The sequence below is a fragment of the Carlito syrichta genome, unplaced genomic scaffold (genome assembly GCF_000164805.1).
Source record: "Carlito syrichta isolate Samal-C Ts95f unplaced genomic scaffold, Tarsius_syrichta-2.0.1 Scaffold113813, whole genome shotgun sequence".
NCBI lineage: Eukaryota > Metazoa > Chordata > Mammalia > Primates > Tarsiidae > Carlito > Carlito syrichta.
Genome location: NW_007057909.1, coordinates 331,278 through 351,960, shown reverse-complemented (window position 1 = coordinate 351,960; position 20,683 = coordinate 331,278). Strand labels below are relative to the sequence as shown.

Sequence of the window (20,683 nt, the reverse complement as noted above, 5' to 3'; positions counted from 1 at the left end):
TGCCTTTCAGCTCCTATGTCATATCTGTACTCAAAAGACATATGGATGACAAATTTATCACTTTTTCAAATGCAGCACAGTGCTTATCTGAATGTCTTTAACCAATGTTTAAAAAAAACCCCCAAAACTCTGCTTTTTAAATCTTCAATTCCAGTTTCTTAGAATGACATTTTGAAGCAGCTGATGTCTAATAAATCTCCCGCCTTCATTTTTGCTTACCAGATCTTCACACTGGATAGCTTTTAGTCTCTTTGCTATGTCCAGAGCAGTTTCTCCAGCCTGGTTAACTAAAATAGGGAAAGAAATACATTTTCTAATTATCTAGGATACATCTTAAAAAAGCAAGGAATGATAATGAAATGACAATGTAACTTACAAGTCTCTGTTTCAGCTGAACAAATTCTCTTACTGTAATTATTAAGATACTTGGCCAAGCTCTTACCAATATCCACAGTGGGCTTGCTCCTGAGAAGAAGCTTCAAACACTCAGGTTTGTCATACGCACTACAGTAGTGCAGAGCTGTGTTTCCCAGGGCTGTCTGCTTATCCAGGTTCCCGCTGAAAAATTATAGTATTAGAAAAAATGACTTCCTCTGTAAACCTATTACTGTTAGCTACTTATTTCCGCACTAACAACGGAGTCAAATTTGAGACATACTTATTATAAACAGCGAAAACTATGACATTTCTAACATTAAACCTACATTGATAAGCAATATAATGAAACATTAATTGAGTGCTATGGGACCAGTACTTTTTCTCAGCATTTTCATGGATCACTACATTTAATCTTTACCACCATCTGATGAGGTAGGTGCTATTAATAGCCTCTACTTTACAGATGAGAAAATTATGGCACAGAGAGGCTGCAGTGCTTGCTATCAAGGTTATCAAGATAGGGATGATGAGGCAGGAATCTGAACACAGGCAGTCTCTCTCCAGAGTCAACGCTTTTAACCACTGTGCCACGTTACCTCTAGGGAAGCGGCCTGGACAATTATACAATCTGGCTTGTGTCCATGCGCCACTCTTCCTATGTGAGTTCAAATCCCCTCACTATTTTTGGTCACTCTAGTTCCTGCTCATAATCTCTTGTTTACAGAACTGCCCAATAAAGACTCCAGCAAGTCCAAACGTCCCATGCTGAGTATTACACTCCCATCAGTATGCCCCAAATTTGAATTACCTGCTGATCCAGCCACACACACTGTTGTCTTCTATTAAACTTATGAACAATGAAAACTCACAAATCTGGTGACCTATGCTGTTAAGTCTTTCTTTTAGCCTCTCCTACTGCAGTAGGTTTTTGAACACAGAGATAGGATTTTACACTTATCAAAGCCAGGGGTTGGCAAACTATAGCCCATCACTGGCCCACTGCCTATCTGCGTGAATAAAGTAATAAAGTTGTATCGGACTGCAGCCATACTCACTTGTTTACACATCATCTATGGCAGCATTCACACTAAGATGGCAAGAGTGAATAGACGAGACGGAGATCTCATGGCTTGCAAAGCCAAACATCTTTATCTGGCTTGTTACAATAAAAGCTTGCCAATTCCTGATCTAGGCCACTGATAGGACTAGTTTGTGTTAACTCAAAAGGCAGATTTAGGTAATTCAGCAGCAAAAACAAAAAAAACCATACCAGTTTTGTACTAGGAAGTCAACCAGATGGAGAGACGTCTGGTCTGCGGTTCGGACTGCGAGGTGAAGGGCCGTCTCCCCGAGCTCCTAAACAGGAAGGATAAGATAAACAGGCCGCACGCCCTATCTGCCCGAAGCAGATTCATTCATACCTCTTGTCCCCAAGTCACGACGCAGCAAGCGCATCCCTTTCACCCTCCACTCTCTTGAGTTAGATGTGGTCACCCAATGTATAGGTGTCTCACTGTATGGCACTCCACTGAAGTCAGTCACCTTGCACAGTGAGTTTCCATGTTACTTTGTCTCCTGGGACTTCAGTGAGGCCTTACCTGCCCGGGCTCCAGCAGGGGCTCCATTAGCTCTACCCCCTCTGCATAGACTTGAATTAGTGCAAGTAAGTCTCGGGATTTGATGGCCTCAAGCAATTCATTCAGTTTAGCTGATGAAGTTGAACAGGTCTTCCTTGAAAACCTATGATCGACATACTTCGCCGTGATATATTCTTTCCGTACAGTCCTAAGATGGAGCAAAACAAAATGATCAAAAAATCTGTATTTTCCAAAAGCTGAGAAAGGTTTATGTTTTTCTGACAAACATTTCTCTCTGAGAAGACTTATTTTAATTAAGTCTTTTCAACATTCAAACCAGATTTTAGACCAGTTTATTTCAATACAGGCAGAATGAAGAAACTGATATATGTACTTACTGGAATGTGTAGGTTACAAAATCAATGAGCACATATGTAACAGTAGATTTCTTTTCTACCTTGACCAATAGCATGCGAACTCCACGATTTATAAATCCTTCAAACTCAGACACATAAAAGTACATTAAAAAATTAGGCTGATGCCTGTAATCCCAGCTCTTTTGAATGCCAAAGTGGAAGGACTGCCTGAGGCCAGAAGTTTGGGACCAGCCTAGGAAACATAGCAAGGGCCTGTCTCTACAATAAAAATAAAAGGAAAAAAAAGATTTTTTAAATGTGAAAAACTTAAAAAATTCTGAAAGACCAATTAAAAGTTTTCAGAGCTTTTCTCTGGAAAAGATTTTCTACATCTGCTGTAACTCCCTGTTTAGTAGGTGAGGAAACTGAGGTTCAGAAAGGTTGTCATTAAAGCAGCTCCCACAGGCGTTCAAGAGGAAGAGTCCTTCCTGCAGAAGTTTCAGCATGGGAGCAGGAGACCCTTGGGATAACATGCCCACAGTCCGAGGGGCTGTGGTGCACTTCTCCTTCTCTTAAGGAACTGTCTTCTTCACTTCAGGTTTAAGTGGTTCTGGTGGGACTGGCCCATCCCTCAGTCATAGGAATAAGTACATGACCTAAGCGGCCCAGTGGTTACCTTAGCCACCTTTAGGGAAAGACGGAAAAGGAAGTCAGCTCAGATGAAAGGAAAGCATCAAGGAAGGGTCTGTATGCTGCTGCTCTTTGACATCCTGGATCCAGATGCACCTGAACCCACCACTTGAACGTCCCAGTTATGTGAGCCAATTAATAAAAAAACAATAAATGGACTTGGGTCAAATCCTGGCTCTAAAGCATACCAGCTGTGTGACCTTGGGGAACTACTTAATTTCATGAGCCTCAGTTTTTTTCAACTGAAAGTTCATTGGTATACTTTGGATGAAAGGATGTACAGAACCTAACAGGTACTTTCTTTCTTTTGAGAGGGATGTAACTCAAGGTGCATTCAATTTCTTGTTCAGTAGCTATGGCTGTTTCCCATATCCCACAGTCAGGCTGCACTGTTTAAAATTGTGCTGATGCCTTTTCTTTCATTCTGGGTTGGCAATAAAAAGAGTTGAGCTGGTTGATGATGGCCCGCGGACGCTGGTCTTTTCTCAACTCTGTACAGTGACTTGCTGATTCTACTAAGCAGCCAAACCTTGTGCTAGTGGATGTCCTTTGTGATTAGGTCAGAGTCCTTTTGGGATGGCCACAGCCTGATGAATTCGAGGAATTCCAGACAGCTGAAGGAACAGCCCAAGTTGGCATGAGTCTCCTTCTGCACTTGTCTTATATCAAGTGTGATAGGCAGCTGACGTGTGATGGATGGAGTGTCAGATTTAAAAACTAAATGGCTTGATGTGTTCTTTCCTGATACCACTTGCTAACTATATGACCCTGGGGAAGTCAAGTTCTTTTTATGCCTTAGTTTCCTCACCAGTAAAATACGGGTAATCACACCCCCCTCACTTACTAACTTCCAGGCAAGCTAGAGTATAGGTAAGGAACAGAGTGATGCATGGGTTAGGGGTTCATTTGAAAGCATCCTTCCTATTGTTATTCAAGAGGGTAGAATGAGGATCAATGATGGGAAGCTGTGGAAAGGTAGATCTTAGACTACTGTTTCTATGCATTAAGCTGCTCCAGCAAGGTCTGCAGGTGGCTGTCACTGGAAGTATCACATGAATTTATCACATGGATGCCACATGACAGATTGGCAGAAATGATGCAGAGGGCACTCAGGCATCACATGATCACATGGGTCACCTTAAAGGTCACCTCTACTCTTACATCTCTAATTCTGTGGCTGCAGGAAGCGTATTAGCTCTCACTAGGTACAATACCTTCAACTCTTTCTGGGCACTCGGCCCCACCATTCCCTGGCAAGAAAAGGTTTGGGGCAATAGGGAGAGTGAAAAATAAAGCTGTTTGAAAATCTGGATGCCAGAATGCTAGTCCTATGGCTGACAAAGACAACATCCTCCCTCTGCCCCCACAAGTGTAATCCTCTCCTCACCTGCTCTGTTACAGTTCACGGTTCTGGCCATTTACCCAGGTATGTAGGCCAAAAACCTCGGGTGTCATCTTGACACTTTTCTACACCACCCCTTATTTAAACAGATGAGCAATCCTGTTGGCTCTCCCTTCAAAATATATTGAGAATCCGGCTGTTTTCCACCACCTTCATGCAATGTACCTTTACTGCTCAGCGGATGTAGGATAACCGCTTCTTTCCAGTCGTTTCAATCTGCCCCCACCCCAGTCTGTCCTTCACATACCAGCTACAGCTGGGTGTCCGAGCATCAGCTCTAATGACATTGGGGCTGAGTAATTCTTCGTGGTGGACAGTCATCGTACGCATTGCAGGATGTGCAGCACCGTCCATAACCTTCTCTAACTGGGTGCCAGTTATACCTGCCCAAGTTGTGACAACAGAACGTCTCTGGACATGGCCAAGTATCCATGGGAGGGGGTGGGCTCACAGTCACCCTAGCTGACACTGCTGAGCTAAAACCACCCATCTGTAACACAACTAAGATCATGCCTCTCCTTCTGCTGAAAACCTCTCAATCACTCACAACGAAACTCCCATGCGTCCCACGCCTTACGAGCCCCTGCGTGATCTGGCCTGTCTCCGCCTGGCAAGGCATCCCCTGCCCATCTCAGTCTCGCTCAGTTCTTTCCAGTCACGCTTGCCGAAGCTTGGCTATGCCTCACCTTCCCCAGGGCGCGCACAGCGACCAACCCGGCTGTCGGGCTTCCCTTCCATGTCCGCCCTCCACCGCGCCATGCCACCTGCCCCGGCTGCCAAACGCCCCACCCCCATTCCCGTCGCCCCTCGTCCTGGGCACTTTCCCTACAACACCGAGCACTCTGTGAAGTCGTGATAACTTTTCTCTGTGTGTGTCCCTCTCCCCAGTCAGAATGCCAGCAGCACAGATACTCTGTTTTGTCTGCTGTTTCTTCTGCACCTAAAAAGGTGCCTGGAGCAAAGAAGCTGTTTCATATGGGTCTGGTGAATGAATAAACGTGTGCTCGAACTCTGTGTTACAGGAGATTCACCTTATGCCTCTCGGTCACTGGCCAAGTGAATGAGTAATAAGAATACTAACAGGAGCAAGCACTTGGATGGCACTTACTACAGACCAAGTGCTGCTCCACGCACGTTACATAAGCTCCTGAATCCTCACCACAACCCTATGAGGAATCCAGAGGAAAGTGGGGCACGGACAGGCAGAGCTAGTTGCCCAAGATCACCCAGTTTGGCGAGTGGCAGAGACGGGAACTGAACTCCAGCGGTCTGGTTTCAACACCTATGACCCTGCCCACTCCATTAGGGGTTCTGAAGAATCACACACACTGTGAAGGAGAGAGACTTACAGAGGCCAAGTGACCATGTGAGGCATAAAGCTGACAGGGGCAGTTGTGATGCTGCTTCCTACGTGAGAAACAGGAACTAAAATCCATGCTGTTACAGGAAACCCATCCTAAAGCAATGCCTTCAAGGTCTGGACCACGCAAACATTTAAAAATGCTGTGTGAGCAAAAACCACACCATGTGTCATTTTGTGATCAAGTTGGTGAAGTAACATTAGCCCTTCGTAGTTTTATGATGAAATTATAACTTCTGAGAGTCTTATTTCTCAGTGTAATTTGTGCTCATTAGTGTGAAAAAAAATCAAGCATTTGAGTGTGTATTTTCATTCTTTGTTGCATCTGCAGTGTTCCATAGCATGGCTATATCATAGTATAGTTAATCAGATGCCTACAGATGGATACTTGCTTTGTTCCTAAACTTTTTCTATTTCAGAATATAAATAAATTCCAGAAGTGAGACTGTCGCATCAAAGGGTAAATAAATTTATAATTTTGGTAAATATGGCTGATTTGTTTTTCATAGTGCGCCATTTTATACTCCCACTGGCAACATGATGAGATGGAATGTCTGTTTCCTCCCAGTCTTGCTGAGTGGGCTGCTAAGCATCTGGATTCTTGCCAATCTGATAGGAACCTCCCATTGTCTGTGTGGTCTCTCACTTTACACAGCATGCCCTGATTTAGAGATAGCAGTTCTGATAGAGTCTGACTCCACAGAGCAGTTGCCCTGCTGCGGCTGCCCAGGGAAGGGAGAGGTGAAGAGAGCTGCACATCCCACAATACACTTCATAACACTTTCCTTGGCGCTGCTTTTCCCTGATAATGGGGTTTCCTCTGGGAAAAAAAACTAAAAAGCTAAGACTTTTTTGGGGGTAGAAAAACAATTATAAAATGGTAAAAAATTCTAAATGTTAGAAATACTTACATATCACTTGAAGGGGTGGGTTTTGGTGAGGGGCTGGGTAAATTTGCTTCCATAATATCATTAAAACTATTGTTTCCTACATTCTTGGCCAGCTGTAATATAAACAAAACACAATATAGCAAACTCTTTACGACTAGTTTAAAATCTCCTATTATTTGCTTTTGAGACCTCTGAATATGTATTTTTTTTTTCGTTTGACTTAGAACACAAACCATTCATCCATCTGGTCAACAGATATTTACTGAGCATCTACTATGTGCCAGGCACTGAAATTTGAGTGCTGGGAACACAGGTGGGTAAACCACGTTCCCTTCCCACAGGTGCTCATAGTCTGGGTGGGGTCGCTGACAAGAAACTCAATCAGGTCTGCAAATATAACATGATAAATGTGCTAGAATAAAACAGGACTTGGTCCTACACACATACAAACGACCTGGGATGAGACAGAGCATGCCCCACATGTAAGTCTAGGTTAAGTTCTGAATGAACAGAAATAGATTTCCAACCATCATCATGTTTCCATTTTATATTGAACAAATTTACTCTAGAACAGAAAAGGATATAAAATGACTTGGTATCAGGCTGAGTGTTGAGATGTTGCCGGCAACAGAGGCCCCAGGAAGCGTTTCGCTTCTGGGTTCAAGATCGTTCCAAGAAAATCTGTCCTGAAGGGCCTCTGTTCATTCGTGTAATTTTGGAATCAATGCCAAGTTTAAGAAACATTCAAGCAACCAGCTCTTCGAGGGAAAAACCTTGGCCTCATTGCACAGTAAGTGTGTGGATTTGGACTCTCCTATTTCTAGTTGTCAAAGTAGGTTTCCTTCTATAAGCCGAGGAGATGGAGCGACATCCCTTCTGTGCTAAAGGAGACTGTGTTTCAAGGAGTAGGTCTGAGCCTTTCTCTAACCCTGAAGCGAATCGGGGCCGAGCATCAGCATGATCATCTCCTGCTTCCTAAAGACAAGGAATGTCCTACGCTACTCAGACAACACAAGGTCGCCACTGCTTAGTGGACATTCAGAAGGCCGAGGCTGCTGGCTGGGTGACTAAATGTCCTGGTTTTTTGGTGCTTTTCTCCAGTCAAGGCTCGTAGTGAGCTAGCCCTTCAGCCTTGTTGAGCCCAGCTTCACTCTGGCTCGGCTCCAGGGAGAGCCTCCCAGGTCCTATTTTCCTTAAGACATTTCATTCTTAGTACAAAGACTCTCACAGCGCACCAGGTCAAAACTATGCAAGGCAGGGCTTATCCGCAAGGTGCGCAGAGACGCCAAGGGGGCTTCCCTTCGTATTCTGGCATCTCACAGGGAGTGATTTAACCTGGATCTGATGACGGCTCCAAATCTGGGTGAATCGTGATGGGAAAAGCAGAAGTTAAAGAAAAACAAACTTCAGTGTTCACAGGTCTTTTTTGTATGCTAAAGCTAAGCACCACAACTTCACACAATTTTTTTCCCTTATCCAAAGAAGTTATGGCTGAAGAGTAAATGGTTTTTGTGATAGCAGCTTCAGGCCACTCTTAATTCATGTGTACTTTTATAAACTTACCAATAATAAAAATAAGACTGAGAAAAGCTTTTCAGTCATTATTTATAGTAATAGATGCCACTAGGTAATGAGAATATTTGAATTTAACTGTTATTTTAATAAATCATGTGAAAGTTAATTCATAAGAAAAAAAGCAGCCTATCCCAAGAGAAAAAAGAGCCAGTTTTACTGAGTTAATTATAGAAACATATGATTCACCCTTTCTTTAAACAGGAAATAGAATTAGTCACCATTACATACCACAAAAGTTACATTTTAAATATCTATGCAAATTCATAAAATTCAGGAATCAGAATTCTTTGGACTTAGCAGAAGCCAAAAAAGCCAAAGCAATATATTAAATATATGCATGACAACACACTTAAAATTTTCTTCCAGAGTATAGGTCACTACTTACCAAGAGTTCAGAAGTTCCTAATTTGTCTAGTTCCAAAGACTGGATGCGAGAAATATGAACCCCCATTTCTCTATGGATGCCAGAACATTCTATGCAGGTCAAAATTCCCAAATTGGTTGAAAGCCAGGTGGGTTCTGTGGAAAGGGTTATGAAGACAATGAAACAAGCAAGCTATCCAATCTTAGCATGCCAACTGCAGAGTAAGTGAAACAACAGAAGCAAAACTGGTTAGGGATTGTTATAAAGGAAAAACGTAGACAGAAGAAACGGATGCTTGTGGTTTAGCCTAGGAGCTATCACAAACGCCTCCCTTTGATACTGAATGGAGAACAAACTATGCACTTTATCCTTGTGAAAATGGGAGAGAGAGGCTTGTCCTAAGGGATCCTATGCAACATCCTTCGGCCTGGCGAGATGTTCCCTCACCACCGCGAACATCTGACGTGATGGAGTGAAGTCCTGGGAAGCACCACCACCAAGGGAACTGGGTCCACAGCAGCCCTCAACCTCCACATCACTACTCACATTAACCCGTCATTCTTGGTTATGGCTTCTCTAGACGCGCCCCTGGTAATAAGATAGCTGTAAATGCTCCACACCAAATGCTTCTTTCAGCGACCTCTGGCTCTTTCTACAACCTCTCATGGCTCCCAAACAGTGGAAACAATTACTCCTGTGACAGCAAACCTTACGGGTTCTCTCTCTGAGCCAAGCTTCTTTCTGACGGGTCGAAGCCTGACCATCTGCGACTCCTGCCATCTCCTAACACACACAGACACAAAAATAGTGACAACCACGAGACCTCTCTCTGAAGTACACATGGCCTCTTGGGTAGAAAAGCCAAGTTTCACAAGTAAAATACTACAAAGTTGTGTCACAGTGCTTAGGGATACCAGGCTTGCATCCCTATTCTGACCCCTACTATCTGTGTGACCTTACACAAGTCACTCAACCTGAGTCCAGTTTCCGCTTCTGTAAAATGGGGAGAATATTAGTGTCTTGTGCACAGAGGTTCCGTGAGGACTCAATACGGTAATATAAGCAAAACCCCAGCACCATTCTTAGTACCGTGGAAGCACTCAGTAATGTAGGTTGTTGTCAATACCTAGGTAAAAGAGTGCTATCTAAAAGCAGAAGTTTGGGAGGAGGTGACCTCAATGTGGCATAGAGGTGAGGGAGGGTTTTGCTAAGCAGGAAGGAAGGAAAGTCACGCACCACACGCAGGCGATGCCATGTGTACCGTTTCATTAAGTCCTTACAGCAAGAGGTCTATTATCCCATTCTTAGGATGAGAAAACTACAGACCACACTTGTAACGGGACTCAGCACGAGAGCGCCCAAGTTGTAAGTGCCAGACTGTGATTCGAAATATGGTCTCTGTGTCTCCTGCTCTCTCCAAATTCCATGGGCCTTTTAGAAAAGGTAGCATTTTGGCAACTGACTTTTAGGAAAGCAGTTGAAAGCTCTCCTGGCAGAAAAAACAGCACAGGTAAGAGCAGCTCCATGGTGGGAATATTCACCCTGGGAATGTCTTATGTGTGTTCCCAAGCGTCTCCACAGGAGATAAGGCTCTAAATAACTAGCTCATTTTTTATTCTACAGGAAGAGAAAGGAGGTTTACAAAGCCAATTCAAGTGTGGGGACAAATACCTGACGAGCCACAGTCGCAGCAGACATCGTTCCCTTGGAGCCGCTGCACGTCCTCAATGATGGCTTTCGTCAGATCTTCTAGGCTGTTCTCCCCAGTGCTCTGCTCTCCGCGGAAGGCCATGGTCAGGGCCTCTTCTTTGCTATTTGTCAACACCGATATCCACCTGTTGTCAAAAACACAAGAGGAAAAAGGCCTCTGTAAGAGCATGGCCATTGTTTTCTCCTTCCACTGCAAAAAATCCACTTTCGTCAATAACTTCCATAAGAGAAACCACCCTCACAAAACAGCAACGAAGTGAAGAAAAATGAAACTTGAAGGAAAGTGAGTTAAAACATGAAAAGCAACACCCAGGGGACGAGAGAGATGAGAGGAACATGCGAGCAAAGTACCCATCAATGAAACTGAGGACTTGTGTGAAGCACAAGGAAACTGCCCTCCCTGTGGACACTGTATGGGAATGTCAGGACTGAGAGGACTTGGTGAGGGTCCAGCCCAACACCAGGATGAGAGAGATACAACGAGAGACAGATGGGAGGTGGGAATGAGAGTTTAGCAGAAGGCGTCTGTTCTTTAGCGGTCCATGTCGGTGGGCACACTTAAAAGTGAAAATGAAAGGATGTTTCAATAGCAGCCACAGACGTGTATGCTTGTGAAAAAGCGACGTTAACATGGAAACTTGGTGATATTTACAATATGAAGTGAAGAGTATAGGTTACTGAGTTATATACAGAATGACTACCATAGGTACCAAACAAAATGACCCTTCGCTACTAAAACAACCTAAAAATCGGTAATAGGGGACTGGTTAATAAGGCACAAAATAATCACAAAAGGACAGTTAAACAGGCATCAAAATGTAATTTTTCATATAATTTTGTAATGAAATTGGAGAAATGCTCACGATATGTTTTGTAAGGTAAATAGGAAAAAAAAACCTGTTATATAACATAACCCCACATTTAAGCTAATGTATGTATCATTTATTTCTTTTGGGGAAAAAAGGTCAGAAGGAATTTCACTAAAATGTCAACACTGGTTGTCACTGAGTGATTTTCTGTAGGGAAGAAATGACAGAGGCATTGCTTGACTCTGTGCCTTTATGTGATTTTTCAAATCTGTGATGAACTTGCATCTCTTTCATGAATGAGAAAGTGCCAAATTAATTTTTTTTAAAGACAGTAAAAAACATTTCTAAGCCACTGTTTATTACCTACTGCACAGACAACTGTTTGCTCTCAAAAGATAATACAATGGTTCAGAGTTGAGTCTCTTATCGTTTTTCTTGGTATATTTTTCCAAGAAATGGACAGAACAAAAAGGACTATCTCCCAAAAGGTTTTGAATAAGTAACAGTGACAAAAACCAAACTACATTCTTGGAGCATGTGGATGCAAGTCACACCTCTGACTCTAGGTGGCACTCACCTTCAGGATGTTGTAAGAAATACTCTTGCCTGGCTTAACTTTTCTGCTGTGATGCAGAAAATGGACCATTACAAAACCAACAGTCCAGGAATTAGCAGAAGCGGGTAGAGAGAAGACTTGGTACCCTTTAGGATAAACAGTATTTTTTCTATCATTCAGTCTCAAGTTACAAACTAAAAATTGTTTTGTTTAAAAACAATTCAAAAAACTTGGTTTCAAGTACTTATTACTTTTAAATAAAGATGGGGGTCTCACTATGTTGCCTAAGCTAGTCTCCTCCCACCTTGGCCTCCCAAAGTGCTGGAATTACAGGTGTGAGCCACCAAGCCTAGTCTAAGTAATTCTGATTTTTAAAATACAAGTTAAGCATCCAAATCCCAAATCCAAAAACATTTCTGGTCTCAAGCATTTTGCATAAAGGATGTTCAACCTGTGGGTTACTACAAAAGTCTCTAAGTTAGGGTTTATAATACTTTATAGATGAGGAAACGGAAGCTCAGGAGAGTTATACGACTTGCCCAAGGTGCTACAGCTGAACTGTGTTAGATTAGCCTGGGATGGAAAAAAACACCTTTGTTGGTCCCTCTTTGCTGAGTTCCTTCTATTTGCCTCTTCACTCAGGAGCTCATGACAAATAAATAAGTTTGTCATGATGATAAGAAAAGGTACATTTAAAGGATGACTTTTTAGAGAAAATAATTCAAATTTGGTAGAATGGAATGGCTACATTTCAAAAGGGCAACTGCTTCTGACAATATTTTAAACTTTTAATTTATTTTAAAGTAACAAACATACCCAAAAGGGTAAGAAACAAAATGATGTATAACTGTATTTCAATATTTTAAAAATCACTTCGAGTTCTACAGTATAAAAAATAAATTGGCACTGTGCTCAGAGCTTTACACATTTTATCCTCTAGAAATCCTGCGAGCTGGGAATGAAATCCCAGCCTATGGACAAAGCCAGATGATCCGCCTAAGGGTAAAAAGCCGAAACCCAGTGGCGTGCATTCCTGTAGTTCCAGCCACTTGGGAGGCTGAGGTGGGAGGATAGCTTGAGCCCAGAAGATCAAGTCCAGCCTGGACAACACAGTGAGACACTGCCTCTTGAAAAAAATAAAGAATATAAAAAGAAGCAACTAACCAGCAGAGCCTGGACTAGAAGCCAAGTTCACCTGACTTTAAACGTGCATCTGCTCTTTTTGCACCTACCTCCTTCAATGAGAAGGAATTTCTTCATTTAATTTCACTGGATACTTTACATGAAAAAGAAACTTGATGCAGTGACACTGCCTCTATGTAACCTGGGAGTCAACGCAGAACTAAGGCTTCCCTCTGGGGCATGTGTTTTCATTCTGGACGCCATTACCTCCTGTATCTCCAACATTCCTCAAAACTGTCCCCACTCATTGCCAGCATCCACAGGGAGTTCAAAATGCAAATATGCAACAACTCCAGGATGGAGCATGTAACCCTTTTACTGAGAGCTGTTAAGGTAGGAAACCAATCTCCAGCAAAACTGGGACAGAATTACCTGTGAGTCATAAGCACAAATAAAAAAAATTCTTGAGGCCTGGGTCAGAGATACAGGGAACAAGGAGAGGGGATGTGTTTCCTGCCTCACCCAAACTGGAAGAGGAGGAGGAGGAAAGAGGGAAACCGGAGGACGGAGAACAATATTCCAAGGGGATGCGAAATTCTGTCTGGGTCCAACTTGTAGCTTACTGGGACGCAACAAGGGTACCACACTGTGACTCTGCTTTCTCCATTTGCAAAGTGGGGATTAAAGTCCCTCCTTTCTGGGGTTGTGAGGTTAATAAGGCACGATGTGCACTGAGCACATTTCAATAAATCTGATGCATATTCTTATAAATATAACCTCTCTCTGGATCTGAGGGTGGAAGGCCAGCTATCTGTCTTCTTCCTTTCTCAGCTGATTTCCAGTCACACACCCTCCCACCTGACCTGCATCGGCCAACTCCGTACCCATCATCAAGCCAGTCATTTCCTTGCTATTCCAGACTTTCAGCACTTCCCACCGGAGTGCAGAATACTTACAATCTTCCCATACCTTCACAAGCCAGCTCAGGCTTCCCTTCTTCTAGGAAGTCATCTCTGAGCAAGAACTCAAGAAGGCGTGTGCCCCAAGTCTATGTTCCCCCAGCACATGGCCACTTTGGTCCCTGCAATTAGCATCTGTCCTGTTTCATACCAACTGTCCTCCCCAGCAGAGATGAAGCTTCTTCAGGGAAGGTCGCCCAGCTCATTTAATGCTGTATGCCCAGTGCTTTGCACAGTTCCTGGCATATTGTTGGCATTCATTAAATATTCAGACAATGAAGAGATCAATCAGCGCTTTCTCTCCTTTTTCCTTTGTCTCTCTACTTCTTTCTCAGCCTTTTTTCCTGTATCTCCCAATTCTGCATCTTTTCTACCCATGTCCTATTTTCTCTCTGATCCCTTATCATTTCCCCCATGAGATAGGGAAAGAGTAAAGCACTCCAGAGAAGACTGTGTGTGTGTGTGTGTGTGTGTGTGTGTGTGTGTGTGAGAAAGCAAGAGCAAGGAGGTAAGCACAAGAGAGAAAAGAAGTGAGTGTAAGGCAAAACGAATATAGACAGAATTCTGTGGCTCTACAGAAATAATTAAGGGAAGGAAATTAGCACTTATTGTGTACCGCTGATGGAACAGGAAGTTTAATAGTTCAGGAAACTTGGTTTAAATCACCTCAAGTTATGCACTTGAAATAAAAAATCTGAACACTACAAAAATGGCTAATTGCCCCCTTTTACACAAATGATTCTCCCAGGTCACTGAGAATCTAACAGCACACACCGCCTTTTTCAGCTGAGGAAGGCTACAGAAAAGAGGAGGGAACGAAGGAGCCTCAGGGCTAGGGATACTGTTTTAACAGGGGGCTGGGGCAGCTTAAGGCTGCATACCTGGTCAGGTGAGTGTAGGATTCCAACTCAGTGTACGTGATACCAAACCTGTTCTTCCTGCAACATCAGGCTCCCTTTAACTGAGCCCTGCTCACCTCAGTGCCAGGCTCTCCTGCCCCTCTCACAGTGACAGCCAAGTGTCCAGGTAGACTGGCTGGTTCATGTGGCCACCAAACACTGGGTAAGCCCCTCTAAGTGCATGCAGGTGCTGTGATTAGAAGGCGAGTAAGGCATGGGCTTTGCCCTCAAGAAGCTTGTGGCTGTGGAAGGCTGCAGACGTGCACCAGAGGAGGGCAGCATGAAGTGAAAAGGCCGTAGGAGAGAGGGGGGAGCAGAAACCCGGGGGTGGTGAGGTTGGAGCAGAATCTAGGAGGTACCAGAGCTTACTGGGTAGCCAAGATGCAGTACGACAGACATAACAGCAACATGCAATGGCCCAGTGGTGAGGAAGAAGTGTGGGGAGCAACTGGGAGTCACCGGGAGCAGCTGGGAGTCACCAGGAGTAGCTCTTACCAATGAAAAGAACATTAAGGCAACACAGCACAGGAGAGAGGTGCTGTCAGTCCAAGGCACTGTACTATTATTTCAAAACTACTTACGCTACATAATCCTGTTCATCTTCTGCCTGAAAGTGATATGTCCTATTATCTAAAATACAAAAGAGAAAAGTAAGTGAAACCTTGGAAAACAGAACACCTTCAGGTATAACACAGACTGTACAAGTTCCTGGAAGAAAGACAACAGAGTAACAAGATTTTAATATTATTTTAGTTTTACATCATTATGTTTTTGCAGTGACACAATTCATGCTGTCAATATTATTTTTCTTAAGTGCAACAGGAATACAATAAGAAAACCACAAGTACATGCAAACAGCTGGCATCTCTTTTGAAAAAACAGTGAGAAGGGAAAGGCCTGATCTGATCCAAATGGATTTCCATGACAAATTGCAGTGCCAGTTGCCAATTCAATATTTTCTGCTTCATTTTCAATTTAACTATGTTTTCTTTCTTTAAATCTGTTTGGGAAATGACTCATTCACTGCTCCCATGCTCCCTCCTGACTTAGCCCCAGGGCCTCCCACATGCAGGCGGTGACTCTGGTGTCGGGCTGCTCTCTTGCTGGACCAGACCGTAGGGAAGAAAGGCTCACCTCTGCTATGCAGGTTGGGAGAGGGCAGCCTAACGTGGATACTTTAGGCAGGTGTACATGAGGGAAGCCCCTTCTTAAAATTCAGGATTTCTGAGAAGTTTCCACATATCCAGGTCCAACGAACATTTACTGAGCACTTGGTGTGACCTCTTGGGGCTAGGCACTCACATTCCTGTCTCCCTCAGAGAGAGACGTGTGTCAAAGAACACACCACAGGAAGCAGTGTCTGGAGCTCTGGCTGAATTCCTGCTTTACTGCTGAGACTTTGAATAAGTCACTAAACCTCTCTGAGTCTCAGTTTTTCCAAAATTCTGTAAAATGGGAAACTGATAGGGCTTTTGTGAGGATTAGCAAGAATGAACACAAAGTACTCAGCACATAATAGATGCTCATTAACTGACAACAACTATTAATAACCAGGTTTTCCAGGGTTTTTGGCTTTTTGGAGTCATGCAATAACTCCAACTCTTCATATTCTTTTCTCACCAACAACCCAAGAAACCTCTTGGTCATGAAAATCACAGGACTCTAAACTTCTAGAGACGCTGCTAAGTCCAGTAGACGTCGTGTGTAACGAGCATCAAGACAGACTCAGTCTTCTGGGGTTGGGGCTGTTTCTGAGCCTCCATTCACACAACTGCATTAACAGGACTTCAAGCGGCAGACGGGATTTTTGTGCTTCTACACACAGATCACGCTCTTTGGCTGTGGCCTGCCTTGCTAGGCTGTGACAGAGAAGGGAGAATAGCTAAGGTCAGTGTCGCAGGATTTCCATATATTTGCGAGTGTCACTTCACTGGCACTGCCAACCTCTCTCTTCACAAAGAAGTATCCTCTCAGCTACAGCGCGGGGTCAGTAGTGTCCCACGGGAACCAGCACAAGCATAGGGAGCCAGCCTCGAGGGAGAGCCTCACCCCATTCCCCAACTGCTACAGCTGCGGGGTGGGGACTCATCGTGCTTTCTCACGAGAGGGGAGCACACTCAGGACCATGACATGAGACGGGGGTGTTTGGCACCATCGATTCATACATTTTGAAGACAGTTCTGCTTGGAAGCAAGGACATGATTTTTCCTTTAAGAGCCCAATTTTGCAGGGAATGTAACTGGGTAAATAGTTGATCAGTTATAGTAGCACACATGCACTCCCAAGTCTACATCATTGGGCAACCACAGACGCACATCAGAATCACCTAGAGGCCTAAAAACAACAACAACAAAAACCCAAAACAACAATAACAACAAAAAAACTCAAGTCTGGACCTCATACCAAAGACTGAGAATCTTCAGATCTAAGAGAGAAGTCGGAATATACTTAGAAACAGCTCTTCAAAGGCACAAAGCTGTGTGTTCACAGTCAAGATCTAGGCTCTATTCTACCGCCTGTCCATCTGACAGTTAAGCCCTCCCACCTGCGGGTGGGCTTGGTGCAAGTTAAAAGACCTGAGATCTCCCTAGAGCTGCACATGTAGGAACAACAAGAAATTGTTCAAGTGCCAACCCTGGGGAGCCTTGCTTGGAAAAGTCGCTGCTTCAGTGGAAATGTGCAGGTGTAAGAAGCCACAGTGACTGATGCAGCGAGAGAAAAAGGACTCACGTGATATCAGGTCAAAAGACTTCTTGTCCTCAGCATTCGGTTTCACCTGGCAGGTGAGAAGGTTCAACTTAGCTGGTTGCCTGTTAGACTGGAAAAAAGAGAAAATTGAGAAGCGACACGCAGCACTGTCTTCTTGCCTGCAGATGCAGTGACCCAAAGGGCAGGCATGTGGTTTCCAAGGCCTGCTCAGTGATACAAGGACACATTTTGGCAATGAAGAATACAGATATCTGTGCACTGCTCCAAGTCTAGACGCCAGATCTGTAAGTTTCTGTCCTTAAATATAAGCTGGTAAGTTTGGTAAAATCTTATTTATCCCATTAGAATGCTGAATCTCATCAAAAAGGAAAAAAATCTAGGTGCTCTGCAAAACATCTTCTAACTGTGCATGAATATCCCAAAATAGATTTCATTAGAATAAAACCCAAAACAATTCAGCTCACTTCTAGTGAAGAGTGGATACGGTCCATGAAAATGCACTTTTCTGGAACCTACACATATCTCAGCACAAACAGTTGGCACTTTTAGAACTGTATCTTACTGTGAAATATCAGTGAGTTCTGTTTCATTTATTCATTCAAAATAACCCCAATAATCAATTATCCTAAGCCTGAGGTCCCAGGTGTCTGCAAATATAGCTAATTTTGGTTGCAATGCACAATTTATATTATTTCTCCCTGAAGTACAAGGACAATTACTATGTGCCAGGCAAAGCTTAATGAACCCTGATATCTGGAGAGAAGGAACACATGATAAGGATTTCATATGACTTATCAGCAAACCTCTCAATCATACACGTAAAATAGAGCCTGCAGTACCTGATCACTTTAACTTATGGAGTCTGCCACATAATCATTCTGGTCAAAACTTTCTCCTGCCTACATGCCTGCACTTGTACAAGGTCACATACTGGCTAACGGCTGATGCTAGGCTCCCTGCTTCCTGAAGAATTTGACCAAAGAGTGAAATGTCTGAGAGCCTGGGCTGGATTTTGCTCGAATACTAGAAGCCTGGAGAAGTATGCTATGGAACTCCTTAGCTGGACTCATATGCCTGCCTCAGTTGAAGGCCAAGATTCTGAAACTCCCCACACCAGGTACATTTCCACCCAAGGATTTTAACTTTTAGGGAAAAGAGAGGGGCAGAGGTTAGAGGGAAGTCTTATCAGTGAACAACTGAAAGCCCCACACAGCAGATGTGGCATATAATCAAGACAATTACGATGACACGCTGCACCTCTACCTTTCCTTCTCAATAATGGGCACTGGACAGCTAATTTCTGTTTCCCTTCCTGTGCTTTCTGGACCATTTTCAAGATCTTTCTGCCTCTGTGATTTCAGTGAGATTAGACACAGAAAAACAATGCTGCTTGTCCCGTATCTTTCTGTTCCAAAGCTAACTACCTCAGGGGAGGAAGTGAGAGACCTCAAAGGATTTCATGTTCATTGTTTGTACCTTGGATTGAGAAATGGAACTGGAAGGAAAGTACAAGAGAGTTTTGTCTAAGAGGATACAGTGCTTGGGAAACTGCTCACCAAACCCAGAAGGGAAGGCAGGAGCTCGTGGGGCTTTCTTAGAGCCTGGAGCTTGGGCCACTAAAGGCCTCAGACTCCAATATATGCAGCCGCAAACCAAGGCCCAGCAAACTGTTAACGCAATTGTTAATCATAGTCTCATCTTTCTGGATGCTGATAAAACTGCTGACTTTCCCACATGCATGACAATGACCTACGACCACCTGAGAAGGCAGTGGACCCAGATGATAGTGAGAACTCTCCTTACAATAATATGCTACAATTTGGAATCCACATTTAAAGGAGGAGGCAGAAAAGCTTAAGGAGATCAAAAGATGATTAAAGGGGTAGAGATGGAAACCTTGAAGATGAGTTAGAGGCATTACTTAGTCCAGCGAAGAGAAAGCCAGGGACTGACTTAATAACCACCTTCAAGTATGTAAAGGCTGTTATTAGGAAGGCTGGGCAGCTGTTTTCCATGTGCACAGATGAAAAGAAATGCGCTCAAATCGTAAAAGATTTGGGCTGGACGTAAGGAAGAACTCCCCCAAACTTCCCAAGCTTAAGATGATTATGCTTAATACGAGGCTTCATGTTTCTTAAGTAGAGAAATCTCTTAGCAACATTTAACAAATTTTTAGACACTATTCGCATTTCAGCGTGGCAGAAGGCTAACTTGATTTCTTATTCTTCCCAAATCTAGGTTTCTACAGTGTTTCTGAACAACCATAGTAACAGATACAACCAAGCAATCTTGCTTTGTTTTTTTTTTTGAGTTGGAGTCTCACTCTGTTGCCCAGGTTGGAGTGCAGGGGCAAGATCACAACTACCACAGCTTCAACATGCTGCGCTCAAGTGATCCTTCCGCCTCAGCCTTTCCAGTAGCTGAGACTACAGGTGTATGCTACCATGCTTGGCTAATTATTTTGGTTTACTGTAGAGACGAAGTCTTCCTATTGCCTTGGCTGGTCTCCAATTTCTGGGCTCAGGCAATCCTCTTGCCTCAGCCTCCCAAAGTGCTGGGATTACAGGTGAGAGTCACCACACCTGGAAGTCAAGCAATCTTAGATGTGAAATCTTAACAACAAAACCATAAAGAAAGAAAAAAGCCACTCAGTTGAGTGCTAACCGCACTCAGGATAGCTAAATAGTACCATTCGTCTCTCAAGCATGGACTATTCCAACGTACTTTGCTGACAGACGTCTGAAGATAAGGGCTTTATATGGTTTACGCCATTCCATGAATGGCCCACAGTTTCAGCTATGGCGACGCATGATAGTTGTTCCCTTAGAAGTTCGTCAAACCTACGGGCCTGACATTTGCCACACCGACATGAACCTCAACCGAGACAGACACACCTCGTTTATCCACGGTGCGCTTTCCCAAATCGAGCTGCCAGCAAGGCATGTGACTACCGCCCTATCGTCCCAAATGTGGCTCTGAGGAGTGAAGAACATACAGGGACACCACAGAGGGGAGAAGCGAGTCCAACCAAGGAGCAAGGCATCAGCGGCATGGAAGTCACTAGGTCCTCACAGGAACGTCAGGTGTTTACATCACTATCTGCAATTTCAGAGTGCTTTCTTGTCATTTAGTTAAAGAAGGTATATTCTTTTCTGAGGTTTCAACTGACTAAATCTCAGCAAAACCGCCAGGCTCGGAGGCTCAGCCTGTCATCCCGCGCCTTTGGGAGGCTGAGGTGAGTGGATGGCCTGAGCCCGCGGGTTCGAGACCCGCCTGGGCAGCGAGACCTCATCTCTACAATAAATCAAAAAATCAGCCCGGGCGTGG

The 20,683-nt window shown here is 43.8% G+C and overlaps 1 protein-coding gene across 1 annotated transcript in view; it reads right to left on the bottom strand.

Annotated features, from left to right (window-relative positions):
- ASAP1 (ArfGAP with SH3 domain, ankyrin repeat and PH domain 1) overlaps positions 1-20,683 on the bottom strand; it is a 204,050-nt gene that overhangs the window by 53,288 nt on the left and 130,079 nt on the right. Inside the window, exons 13-21 of the mRNA XM_021719251.1 lie at positions 17,378-17,465; positions 15,229-15,277; positions 10,264-10,427; positions 8,614-8,747; positions 6,675-6,766; positions 1,977-2,163; positions 1,649-1,734; positions 443-558; positions 220-287 (exon numbers count right to left, since the gene is read on the bottom strand). Coding sequence (XP_021574926.1) covers positions 220-287; positions 443-558; positions 1,649-1,734; positions 1,977-2,163; positions 6,675-6,766; positions 8,614-8,747; positions 10,264-10,427; positions 15,229-15,277; positions 17,378-17,465 — 984 coding nt within the window. The remainder of the gene's footprint in view (positions 1-219; positions 288-442; positions 559-1,648; positions 1,735-1,976; positions 2,164-6,674; positions 6,767-8,613; positions 8,748-10,263; positions 10,428-15,228; positions 15,278-17,377; positions 17,466-20,683) is intronic.